At 32.1% G+C, this 14,341-nt stretch overlaps 1 protein-coding gene and 1 long non-coding RNA gene across 2 annotated transcripts in view; one reads left to right on the top strand and one right to left on the bottom strand.

Moving 5' to 3' along the window:
* Positions 1-14,341, top strand: part of LOC149477772 (uncharacterized) — a 172,616-nt gene that overhangs the window by 39,362 nt on the left and 118,913 nt on the right. The gene's annotated exons all lie outside the window — the stretch shown is intronic.
* Positions 1-14,341, bottom strand: part of LOC149477775 (hexokinase-4-like) — a 33,331-nt gene that overhangs the window by 11,577 nt on the left and 7,413 nt on the right. Inside the window, exon 2 of the mRNA XM_089710365.1 lies at positions 1,917-2,172. Coding sequence (XP_089566491.1) covers positions 1,917-2,165 — 249 coding nt within the window. The 5' untranslated portion in view covers positions 2,166-2,172. The remainder of the gene's footprint in view (positions 1-1,916; positions 2,173-14,341) is intronic.

The raw sequence follows: 14,341 nt of genomic DNA, 5'->3' as shown, positions 1-14,341 counted from the left end.
TGATATGGTATACCGATATGCGTTTGTACTTTGAACGTTTTTTTCGATATTACACAAAATAGAGGAAGTGATAAGTAACAAAACACTGACATATTATTGTTGTAACTAAATTGTAAAATTAAAAAAAAATTTTTACGTATCGCTATTTGTATTTTCTGTATCACGACTCACGATTTATTTTATTAAAAAATAAACTGCACGTCGTTATAGGTTGGATATAAATAATAAAACTATTTTATACTACCGATACCTTTATCCTACTAATATTATAAATAAAAGTTTTTATGTTCGTTTGTTACTCCTTCACACAAAAACTGAACTGCTGAACCGATTTCCATGAAATTTGACACACACTAGGTACTTTGGAAACTGCGTGTGAAAGCTAATATTAACGCATTTTAACGTATTAATTCTTTCTTCACACAAATCCTGCTGAACCGATTTTCATGAAATTTGGCACACACTACTTTGGAAATTGGAAGCTGGAGAAAAACTAGTATTACCTACATATTTTGACTTTTTATAGATACCTACATAATCAAGAATATTCGAGATACCTACTTTTCCATACAATAGCCTTCTCAAACATTTCTCAATGACATTTGATCTTTCTGATAATGAGAATAAAACACGAGTACAAGTGAGCCGTCTCAATCGACCCGCTATCTGTCATCATTGTTACAATTGAGCTCATCAATAGGTATAATTGATGCATTTCAACTTAAATATATGTATATACATATATATGTTATAGTCAAACCCCGAAACAATCTCTTCGCGGAAGGACTGGTTTATCTCAGGTTTGGAAGAAATCCATCGGGCAATCCTCGAAATACATTTGAATTCCACCCTTTGACTGAAGTCAGCAGCAGTCTCGGGCGTAGGCGATCGCAGCATAGGCATCGCACGCGCATTAAAACGTCCCAGCTGGCGAAAACGACTAACGAAAATTTCGAAATAATAGATTTATTTGGGCTTTGATAAAGTCATTATGCGAGACCTGACTTTTGACCAGTCCAACCTAGGAGTGCTCGAGCTTCGGGGTTTGACTATAACATATAAATAAAAATAGATTTGCACTGAAACGATTCAAGTCCGTCGAATCTATTTTTTACGCGGCCTATTTTCTAAAACTGTCACACTACAGATTAAGAATAGAATAAGAATTGTTATTTTTTGACAACTCTTTTATTATCTGTGTTCATTTCATTATTCCCAATGCATTCAATTACCAACCTTTTCTTGAATTAAAAATTAACTGAATTAAAGACGACGACATGCTTTTGTGTCGTCAGACACTTAATATTTCATACTCTTTTATCATTTAATTTTGTTTTATTTTTGATAAATTGAACTATAACATATTATACGCCTTAATAAACAAAACATTTGTGATGAGACTAAATCAATACAAATCTTAAATTCCAAAAAATAAACAATTCCAGGTTTAATACCATTCTACCCCAAGTTTAGTATTATTATAGTAATAAAGTAATGATAAGAGTATTTGTGGAATTTTTCAAGTCACAATGATATTATAATATGATTGTACTATCATTTTTATAGTTATACAGCGTGATAACTGCTAATGTATAAGAGAAAATGATTATAATGCTCTTTTTTTAGTAGCAGCCTATAGATATCTTCACCAAGAGGTAAAGAGAGTTATAATATATTATAATATCACAATGATAAAATAATATCATTTGATAGGGACTAACAAACAGGGAGATATTTTGATTTATACTATGTAGTGATGATGACAAACTGTATTACTATCTCTTCCAAAATAAGTTTTAAAATAATAATCCAATGAACTTTCATTCAAATAAACAGAAAGACAGGCAGATCGACGAACAAACAATACCTAGTTCATGTCTACACATTTTAATATACCTATAACTAGCAAAACTTACCGCCAAAGCACGAGCTCTATCATCAATATCCAACGCCGGTGGTAGGAACTGCTTCTCCCAAGGCACCTCCCCGTTCACACCGTTTACCCCGTTCACACCGTTTACCCCGTTCACTCCATTCACCCCGTTCACTCCGTTCACGTGTGTTCCGTTCACTCCGTTTACATGTGTCCCGTTGTTCTTCCCGTTGACATATACGCTATGGCCGTTCACCCGCTCCTTGTGACCATTTTCTACCACCAGTGACATGTTGTTTCTGGAAAAAACGGGTGTTATTAGAAAGAAAATTTTTAAAAATGGTTTTGTTGTATGGAATGGTAGTGGGTGGTCCCATTCAATTAATTAATATTAAAAACGTTTGATAATAATTATTCAAACACTTTTCTCAGTGTATAGTATACCTACATATCGTAAAATATTATGTTATAAACATATTATTGTGTCTGAGTTGTAGCGTATTCTTTATCATAAAAGATAGCCATTAATTCTTAAACAATAATATTATAACTACAAATACGTGATAAGTATGTTGTTAATAGTCTCTACATATATCATAATTTTATTAAAGATATTATATAATATACGATTCTGAATTTCAATTGAAAATAACAACAAGTAATAGAATAAAATAATAATATGAATTTAGTAGTGCTAACTGCTAACGCCTTTAGTACACCTACGCATTCGTATGCGGCAGCGAGTCTCACAAAGGCTTAAATTAAAAAATTATGTAAAAAACGTTCAGAGAGCCTATTACAGCATTAAGGAATATATGGAAGATAAAAACCCATGGAGGGTTGTCGCGTAAAAACCACAGGACAGTTCTTTGGCATATTATGATAATATACAGTTAGGTCCAGTCATAACAATTCACGGCGTAATCTGTCTGGAAATAAGAAGTCATAATACGGGATACGGCGCCTGGTTAACGCTCATTTCCATAATAACATTTCATTCTGTTATTAATATTTTGCGTTGTATTTGCGACGTAATTAATCTACTAAGAACTGCTATTAGTTTCGCCACATAATCACTTGGTGTATGTGACCACTTAGCGCAATTAGGTATCTTATGTCTTGGTCTAGTGATTGCAAGATAGAATCTCTAGAATCCCGGTTTTAATATGTTTTTTTGCTATTTATTAATGGAATTGTATATCTTAATCTTAATATTATTATAAAGGCGAAAGTTTGTATGGATGTATGGATGTATGGATGTTTGTTACTCTTTCACGTAAAAACTACTGAACCGATTACAATGAAATTTAGCACACATATAGAGGGTAACTTGGATTAACACATAGAATAGGTTTTATCCCGGAAATCCCACGGGAACGGAAACTATGCGGGTTTTCCTTTGAAAACGCGGGCGAAGCCGCGGGCGGAAATCTAGTATTCGTATAGTGGCATTGTAACAATTGTTTATTTCTTACCATTTCCATAAAAAAATGCAAAACTAGATGGAATGTAAATGTTTCGCATCGTTCAATAGATATATTTTTGGCAGAAATAGAATAAATTATAAATTAGCAGAAACTTTGTATTTGTTGAAAACTGTACAATCATTTGCAAAGCTCTCTTCAAAAAATACGTTACGATGTGTTTGGTTTTTGGGAAATATCTGCATATTATATCACATTAAACTTCCGCTCTCCTTTCGACTCTACTTTGGTTAAATAAAACTCAATTTTTACTTCAAACGGAACTAAAAAATATGAAGTAATTTCTAACATATCAAATACTTATTATTGAACTATCCTTACCCTTTGAAACATCTCCGAAAACAACAAAACACACCACAAGTTTGCATTTTCGAAAGCGCGAAAACCTACTGAAAGTTCCTGTCTCTTATTGAAATAATACCACATATATATTTGATAACTTATCAACTAATTTACAATTCATTAAATCCATGGGCGGTTTGTGTTTCAGAGATAATACAGAGATTAGTGTATTGATCATATTTGTATCTACAATCAGTACATAAAGAATAGTGTACTATATCTTATATATAAAATTCTCGTGTCACAATCTCTATATGTGTGCCAAATTTCATTGTAATCGGTTCAGTAGTATTTGCGTGAAAGAGTAACAAACACACACATACACATGCTCACAAACTTTCGCATTTATAATACCTATTAGAAGAAGTATGATTGGTAGGATTGAAAGTAGTACTTATAGAAAATCTGTTAAATTCTAGATTTAATATATTTTTTTCTGAAGAGAAAATATTTATAATATACTTACCTATATATTATAAATATATTTCTTGTGCTAAGTTTTGTGTATGTTCAAGACTCTATTCATTGACTACATAGGTACATATATGTACAAATAAAAATAAAAACTATCTCACTCTACATTACGGAAAATACTACACAATGAATGAAAACCATTGAAAAAAATTATGAAACGAAAATCATACTTTAAAGGTAACACATTTATTTGGTTGAATTGGTCTACTTATCTAAATCGTGTAAAAAAGTCTTATCCCTCTTTTATCTCGCAATAAAATGAGTCGTCTAGTCGTAATAAAAACAATCTGACAAATAAAATTATTATAATAACATCTTTCTTTACATTATATTTTATGTCTTTATACTTTTATATCAGTAAAAGCTCACGTTTTCACCTTGACATCTATAAGTCCATATTTATTATATGTATTATCATCTGTGCCCAATGAAAGTTTAAAACAATAAATTATCAAGATAATTACGTATTATAACCTCAAAATAAATGCACTTGTTTCCACAGAAAACATTATTCATTATCATTGTGTGTAATGCACGAATGTGCCGGCGTAATGGCGCGGTCGTGACGTAGGGTCGTGCCCACCAATGTTTGCCAAGCATGACCAATGTTTGCACCAACGCTGGGCCAACGTTGTTTTATTATACACTTGTCGCGGAAAATGATCGGAATGCAAGCGTAAATTGTGCGTGATACGAAAATAATTTTATTTGCTTTAGTAATTTATAAATTTAATGATATTTATGGAGTTAATGAATTTATCGTTAATATAATATAAGCTGTATCGAAAATAGTTTAGTTTGTTTATAACATCAGTTTTTGAGCTGTTTCGTCTGGCTTTTGTCTGGTTATATTTTAAGTCTTTAGGTAATAATCAATGTTAATTAGGTGCCTATGTACCTAACCATATTCATCAGAGTATTAACTTTTTTATCAAATATTTTGGATTTAATACTTTAAATTTGATACATACAGCTCCCAATTTATATTCATTAGTAAATAAACAAATACCTATATTAGACCGGTTTTTTATATCACCTTGAACATGACATAGTACATTACCGCAACCGCAAGATGGCGCTTCTGTCTCTAATTTCACGTAATTTAATATTGTCTTGTAATAATACAAATATTATTATTGAAATGTAAACTAAGTGATTTATAATACTAAATGTTGATTTTGGGTGAATATTGAAGATCTAGAATCAATATAGATTAGCTATATACGAAATATCTTTTAAATATATATTCAGAAATATATATTTAAAAGATATTTCGTAGAGTACCAAAATTTTAAGAAATTCACCAAAAAACCTAATAATATTATACATAGTTAGTAGCAAAAGTTTGTAGGTTTCTTTGTTTGTTACTAATTCACGCAAAAACTGCTGAACCGATGTCATGAAATTTGGCACACCTATAGAGGGTTAATTGGATTAACACATAGGATAGTTTTTATCCCGAAAATTTCTCGAGAACGGGAACTATGCAAGTTTTCCTTTGACTACACGGGTAGTAAACAGCTATTAAACACATAAATAACAGACAGGAGAGTCTTATCACTATTGGTAGTGCAGCGATCTCTACCAGGCAACCTGGTCAGTGGAAAGCAATGAATCTATAATGAAGGGAGGCAGAAAGTGAAATTTTAAAATAGCAACTATGGAGTTTCTTGCCGGTTCTTCTCCATAGATACTGCTTTCCCAAGCGGTGGTAAATGTTAAAAAATGTTATGACGATTCAAATGTGATCAAAATTGAATAAATTAATGTCTGACATTGAGTGGAATAAAAAGTATTAGTAAACAAAACAAAGCATCAAACTATATCTAGTTTTGCCGGAAAATTTATTGCATGATCCTTCTATGGCACGGGGCCAGAAATAAATGATTCGCTTTCACTCACAATTGAATAACATAATACTTATGAATAGAATTTTGATATGAAATACCAACTTTAGTTCCTTTTTCTAGAGCCAGTCTGATACTGGAAATAAAATTCGTAGCCATTAGCGTATTTTTTTTTCTATTTCGATGGAACAATTGCTTTGGTCCCATAATATTTTATTTATTCTTAGTACCTTATTACGCTTGTTACCTTTTTGATTGCTTGTAAGAGATCACAATGAAGTGATAAGGCCGCCCAATAATCTGAACTCTATGTTACTTTTATGCACAATTTTTATAATATGTCAATATCAATCTGTACTTTAAAATTATAAAGCTGAAGAGTTTGTTTGTTTGTTTGTTTGAATGCGCTTATCTCAGGAACTACTGGTCCGATTTGAAAAATTCTTTCGGTGATAGATAGCCCATTTATCGGGGAAGGTTATAGGCTATATATCATCTCGATAAGACCAACAGATAGCTAGTCATATATATGTACTGATTAAGAAATAGTGCCACCCTGGGTCTAGGCCTCCGAACTTTTTATTTAGATTGATGTTTTAATGATAATATGATAAAAATGTCTACTGATAACACACTCTTATACAATACTTTATCTTATGTCATGTCAAAAATAAAAAATATTGATAACGAAACAGACGGTTTTGTCTGCAAATTCGCTTAGTGATATTGAGCCTAGGTATATCTTTTTTTTTTATAGTGGGGAAATCTTCCAAAGATACCCACGGCCCCCGGGGAAGGAGCCGTGGGTTATGTCGGATTCTTACCGACTAAAACCCCACTGTGTTCCGTCGAGCCGCTTTAATGATGGGGCCGCGGGTATTTGTTGGAATTCTTCCGCGACAGCCTAGGTATACCTAGAACAGCTGTCTTGTCATGTTTATTTTTATACTAGCTGTGCCCCGCGGTTTTACCCGCTTTGCTCCGCTCCTGTTGGTCTTAGCGTGATCCTATAGCTTAATAATTATAGTATAAGTACCTACTTAATTTATAAATATGTATGTGGCTATCCAATATTGGTTTATTAAAATAATATTTGCGAAAATCTGATCTTTATGAGAAAAATTGATTTTTATAAATCCTTGCCTTCATAATTCTACACATAGATTATAGTAAACGTAAGCCTTTAAGTTATTTTTAGAAAACCATACAGTCAGAATACCTTAAATTATAAGTTACTTAGTATTTTCTGATGTTTGATTTTACGCGAGTATTATACATTTAGAAATTAAAGACTTTTTAACGGATTTTAAACGCGATTTATTCATTCTATTATTTTCCCGACGTTTCGAACACTTTACAGCAAGCGTGGTCACGGGGAGACTGACGTATAAGTTACTTTTCACCGAATATACTATTCTCAGGCCGCCTTTCCATCTGCAAGAAAACTTGCGCAAGAAGTGTCCGACAGTCTGTCTGACAGCAGCTTGCAAGTCTACTTGCAGGTGGAATCGCGGAATTAGACTTGCAAGCTGCCGTCAGACAGACTGTCGGACATTTCTTGCGGAAGTTTTCTTGCAGATGGAACGGCGGCCTTAGATTTCATATAGGTAAAAATATATAAACTTTTATCTAAACCAAACCAATTCAATCCAGTTAAATCCTAACGTTTCAAAATATCTCTTATCTATGATGTTTCTGCGACTGATATTTTGACGGGTAATCAATAAATTTGCGAGTTGCGACGTACTATAGACACTGTTATCAGATCATGGCCCTAGAGTCGACCCCTGTGTAACCCCCGTAATATAGCACTAGATTAACTAATTGCACATCGTTTATTATTTACAAATATATTGTGATTTGTAGTTATTTACACAACAAATCACTATATTATTATTAATTGGTAATAATAATTGAGCTAAAATTTATTAATGTGCGTGTTAAAATCGATCTTTATAGAGTAAAAAGCATTAAAAATCTTAGTAAAAATTTGTAAATCGTTTATAATAAGCCATAGTTACGTCAAACTTATTTATTCAATTGGTATCCTACTATAGGTATTGCTATTTTTAATCAATGCTATTTGTTCTTTACCACATAAATACATTTCCGATTCCGGTTTTAAACCTTTATATAAAACTAGCGGTCCGCCCCAGCTTCGCCCGTGGTACATATTTCGCAATAAAAGGTAGCCTATGTTCTTTCTCAGGTTCTAAAGATTATCTGTGCCAAATTTCATCAAAATCGGTCCAGTAGTTTATGCGTGAAAACCAGACATACATACAAACCTTTCCTCTTTATAATATTAGTATAGATTTTCTTTGATGACATATCTAATAATTATATTATTGTGATAGTTTTTTTTAATTTTCCCTCATTACACTTACTACATAAATTGAGTTGTGGTAATATTTTTATTGACAAATATTACAAGGTTAAAACAGGTGATGATTAGCTTGTAATGATGATCATTGTATTTGTTCACCATTTAGCAGCATACGACTAAATACTAACGTGAACAAATATGTAGTATTAGTATTTGATTTGTACACGCGTATTATACGAAACTGACCGCCTCCTTGGTACAGTGGTTGACGCGTGAGCGTAGCACCGAGTGGTCCTGGGTTCGATTCCCGGTGGAGACGAAGAAAAAAAATGTCTCGGTCTGGTAGGACACAGAAGGCTGATCACCTACTTGTCCCTAAAGAAAATCGATCAGTGAAACAGATGTATAATGCATCTGCCCCTTACCCTACTAGGGGACATGGGACTTCACTTTTTTTCACTTTTATTATAGGTACGAAAGATTATTGAAGGTAAAAAAGCGGAATCGGTTGTAAACAAATGTATAATTAGATACCTTTTACATACATTAACATTTAAACGCCTCATTATAGAATTTATTCTACTTTTTTAACTTTTTTTCGATTATATGTCCTTAAATTGTGTTTGTTTTGGTATCAATGTCTAAAGTTAATTAAAAAAATGAAGAATTTTGATTTTTGTTGAAAAAACGTAAAATTTTAACAGCTTTACCAATACAAGAGCTGAAGGCTAATAATTTTTTTTTTTCGGTAAGTAAGTACTATTTTTCAGTTATTTATCAATTACTGATAAACAATAAACTACATTAAATTTGAAACGCAAAAATGTTTATTAACTTATCTATATTCCCAAGAAAACAAATAATATTGATATTAACACAATCAAATTAAATAATAAACGCACAAACAAACAAATGAATTATTTTTACGATAAACAAAAAGGTCACGATTCAATTCGATAGCGGCAACATTATTATATGAATCCAGGGAAAATACCTAAAAATGGTATATAAAATAACGGTTTCATATACATACAACTATAAAATACAATGTTCAAGTTCCAAAAAGAGTATATAAATTTTGAGTGAGAAAATTAAATATTCTTGCCTATTTTAAACAATTTCGAAATGACGATTTATATATACCCCGGTTTTGATATATTTTACAATATTTTTCTCAAGTGCAATATTAAGAATAGATCATACTCGGAAGGATTGGAATTCAGGAAGCTAATTCCTTTCCCTTTGATTGCGATACATTAAGAAAAACTAGATATTTAATAGTAAAACGCTATAAATTAATAAAGTTTTATATTTATCTAGTTTTACCTATGCCGTTTTATATTCACAGTTAATTAAATCACTACATACCTAGTATAAAACAAAGTCACTGTTGTAAGCTTTAACTACACAACAGATTTTGATGCGTTTTTTTTATATATTTAGACAAGCTTTCCGCCCGCGGCTTTGCCCGCGTTTTCAAAGAAAAACCCGTTCCCGTAGGATTTCCGGGATAAAACCTATCCTATGTCCTTTCTCGGGTATCAAAATATCTCTATACCAAATTTCATGCAAATTGGTTCAGTAGTTAAGGCGTGATTGAGTAACAGACAGACGGACAGAGTTACTTTCGCATTTATAATATTAGTATGGATATCTAGATAGGGGAAGATTTTTGCAGGTATATAATTTATTTATATTAGGTGTATACAAAGCAGGCAAAAATTGAGAATGCAAGTAAAAAAAATGAATGACTTTTCTTTCAGAGCATCGCGCGTCCGCGTCGTCTTAAAAACGTCGCAAAAAGTGTCGCAAATGAAACCGGAATACCGTCACCACGCCTTCCGTCGACTCAATTCTCTCCCCCACATGGTGTTTATTGGAATTGCATAATGCGCTTGCGCAGCTATAAATCCATACTAATATTATAAATGCGAAAGTAACTCTGTCTGTCTGTCTGTTACTCAATCACGCCTAAACTACTGAACCAATTTGCATGAAATTTGGCATACCAAATCCCCACTAATACCCACTCCATAGAGTGGGAGATATTTTGATACCCGAGAAAGGACATAGGCTACATAGGCTATATTTGCACATAGATCGTTTTTGGATTTGATATAAACGAATAATCGTATCAAATTTGATGATTAGGATTAATATTATAGAAAAGTCGTGTGAATTTCCCATTTTCGAATAAATTTCAAATCTTTATTTTAATAATTTGCAACGTTTCATCTATCTATGTATCAAAAATAAAAGCAGTAGATAATAATGTAACAGACAACAGAAAATTTAAGTATTCAGCGTTATTAGTAATTATCAATAGTAAATTAAGTATCTATATATAATATATATTATGTACGTATGTGTATGTATGTACTTATTTAAGAAAGGAAATGAAAGGAAAATTAAAAAGATAAAAGTTGTTTTTTTAAATAAAATATACATTACTTAGATAAATGTTAATTAACTAAAAAAATCCACACAAACGTGATTAATTCTAGAGTGGGACGCATCAAAATCATTTATCAAATAAACTGCAGGGATGATAAAACGTCGTAGTACGTACGGATAAAGTAAAAAAGTAGAATTCATGATAATTGTTTCAAATTTAAATTCATTTATTCATTGCAAAAAAATCGTACAATATAATATCTTCTTTATATATTTATTTATTTATTTATTTATTTATTTATTTGATTTGCCAACAGATGTACATCTTATATTTATAATATATTTTGAGTATGTGACATAAATTAGCATGCATAGCAAGATGTAGATCCAATTACAGGCAAATTCAACATGCATTTTTGAGTTGTATCAAATTATAGCTTCTAATCGTAGTATAAATTCTAATCAGAAAACATTATTCTCATCAGTATAATTTTTATGTAAAACGCTTTTATATGCAAACAAACTAAGAAAGTTGATGTCAACTTTTGTGCTATTAAATAATCTATTATGTTCCCGACAAATTCTAGCAATGACGCTGTTGAAGCCTAAATTGGTTCTATATCTTTTGACAAAAAATACATTGGTTTTCCTAGAGTATCTCCTTGGAACAGCTATATTAATTTTTGATAGAAGATTAGGACAAATATACGAATTTGTAACAATTTTATATAACAACATTTGATCTGCCATCCATCTCCGATGTTTAAGACTTTCCATTTTAAAAAAAAAATGTGTTGGTAAGCGCATAACTCGAGAACGGCTGAATTCGATAATTATTTTTTTATTATATTCCTTGAAGTACGAGGATGGTTCTTATGTAGAAAAAACGTAAACATGTAGGTACCACGGGCGAAGCCGGGGCGGACCGCTAGTCTCCAATAATTTTGTTCATAAATATAGTAAGTACCTATCTTGTTCTTTCAGATCTACATAATCGACTTTATTTTACATATAGGTAAGCTACTACAACTGAGATTTGCGACTTCAACAAAAGTGTTGTACCTACAAATACTTTGGTGTTTCAAAACCACATAAATGATGTTAAATTAATACATAATCATGTTAAGAGATTTTTAACGCTTGCAAACGTATTGTAAACATAATGAAACTCCTAAATGTATTTTTATTAACTACTTGTTACATTGTCACTCCAACCTCTACACCTGTACCAAGGTGGAGCGACATAATGCGGCGTTTCTGGTATTAAATGGCGGCGAAAAGCAAGACCGAGCTCTTAGGAATAGCCTAAGTTCAACAGTGGACGGAAAAGAGAAAAAAGTGAAGTCCCATGTCCCCTAGTGGGGTAAGGGGCAGATGCATTATACATCTTAGACCGGGAGATACTGACACAAAATTTCGAGTCATTTGTAACAGGATGGCGGTTCTACAGGGTTCTTAGTACGCAATGACAAAAAGAAAAATGATGGTGTGAACGCTGGTACCGGCGGCTTAGTCGCGTGGGCGTTAGTCGAACTCGTCGCAAAATAGCGAAAGTCAAACGATTTGTAACAGTATGGCACTTATTTTTCCTGTAAGTTTGAGGATCAACGAATATAAATACAAAATTTCAAAGATCTAGGTGTTGGAAATCTTCACTTATATAAATTAATAATAAATTTATTTTTCAAGTATGACAGCACTTTTTCCCCCTACTAGAAGTATGGCAAATATAATAATGGTCACATTTTATCAAATACTCTCCAAAAAGCCAAATGCAATACTGGTACAAAAAGATAGGCGAAATAAAAAAATTTTGCAGATTTTCGGCGGTATGGCGACCATTTGGAATCGTCCGAAAAGTATGGCATGGCGATTTTCGTAAATGGCTGCACGACGATGGTTACCTGTGCAAAAGTTAGCTTGGTACAAATGGTTGAATAATTGTTTTTTTTAAATCAACACATTCGCGTCGGTATGGCGGGTTGTAAGTCATACCGGAAAAGTATGGCATGACACTACCGCCTACTTCTTTTTTATGGGCTATCGGTAAATTCTAAAATTTTTGTGTTACAAATCGTTTGACTTTCGCTATTTTTCCGACGAGTTCGACTAACGCCCACGCGACTAACCCACCGGTACCAGCGTTCACACCATCATTTTTCTTTTTGTCATTGCGTACTAAGACCCCTGTAGAACCGCCATCCTGTTACAAATGACTCGAAATTTTGTGTCAGTATCTCCCGGTCTATCTGTTTCACTGATCGATTTTCTTTAGGGACAAGTAGGTGATCTGAAGCCATCTGTGTCCTGCCAGACCGAGACATTTTTTTTCTCCGTCTCCACCCGGATCGAAACCAGGAGCCTTCGACTCACGCGTCAACCACTGTACCAAGGAGGCGGCCAAACGGAAAAGTGAGAGAATGTTATATTATCAACATACTCAATCTTCTCAACGAAGATTCTAACTCTCATGATCTTCTAGTTAGTCTAACTGAATTAAGCTGAGATATCAAACAATGCACTTATCCAATAGAAATATTAGATCAATTCACGTGGGAGCACAACGCAACGCATTGTGATCATGATGGACGTCTTGGTAATTAGAATACTATTGTTGTATACGTATTAACTTAAATAATATAAACCTACATATTTAATACTTCATTAACTAAATAAAGTAACTTAAAATATTAAACAAAAATTCTTAACAAAAATACATTTTAAAATGGATTCTGCTCTACCATCAAAGATAATAATTTACCTATAGGTATTAAGGCTTTTTCATATGAGTGAAAGTCCCTAAATAAGAAAATACATTCATGTAAATGTACGAAATGTTGCTAATAATTTTTTTTTTATATGAATACTTGTAATTAAGTTATCAAAGAACAAAAAACCTATTACAAAAAGATTAACAATTGTCAATTATGTTACCTAGAAATACTTCAAGTAATAAAAACGACAAAGTAGATTTTCAGTCTACCACAAAATATAAGCTATCACAAAATAAGCCATTATGTTTTTATTTTCAATCTTTCCAAATCAATTAAAACACCTAATAAATAAACTATTACACAAAACAATTAAAATGTAAATTATATTTGATACCTACTATTTCTCTTCAAAAATAAACGAAATAGATTAAATGAATTTTAAAGACAATAGTCTTATTTCACAAATTTTACAAAAATAATATCAAACTGCTATTTCCACCTTCACCTACGTAGGCGTAAGTATTGTTGTCACAGGGCGTGTGTTACAGCCAGCTACTTACCACAGTCGAGTTAACTAAACAAAAAATGTTTGCGAAACAAACACGCAATTTTTGTTTTACATATTATGGTAGATAAGGTGTTTGTGCACTGGTAATACATTGTTTTGCAGGAGTATTTGAAAAGATATGTACCTATTTAACGTTGAATTTATATTCATACAATAATTATTCTATCAAATAATATCATTTACATTAATAGATTAAAAAAATAATTAAAATTTCCCTCTTTTATATCTACGCATAAAAAAAATTACATCACTTCTCTGTCCCTATGTCCCTATGCATGCTTACATCTTTAAAACTAAGCAAAGGATTTTGATGTGTTTT

Source organism: Colias philodice, chromosome 24, assembly GCF_061535455.1.
Source record: "Colias philodice isolate Cphi_HAF_F1 chromosome 24, ilColPhil1 Martin Lab GWU primary, whole genome shotgun sequence".
In the NCBI taxonomy this organism is placed as follows: domain Eukaryota; kingdom Metazoa; phylum Arthropoda; class Insecta; order Lepidoptera; family Pieridae; genus Colias; species Colias philodice.
The sequence above is the reverse complement of the archived record's forward strand: the minus strand, read 5'-3'. Positions and strand labels throughout refer to the sequence as shown.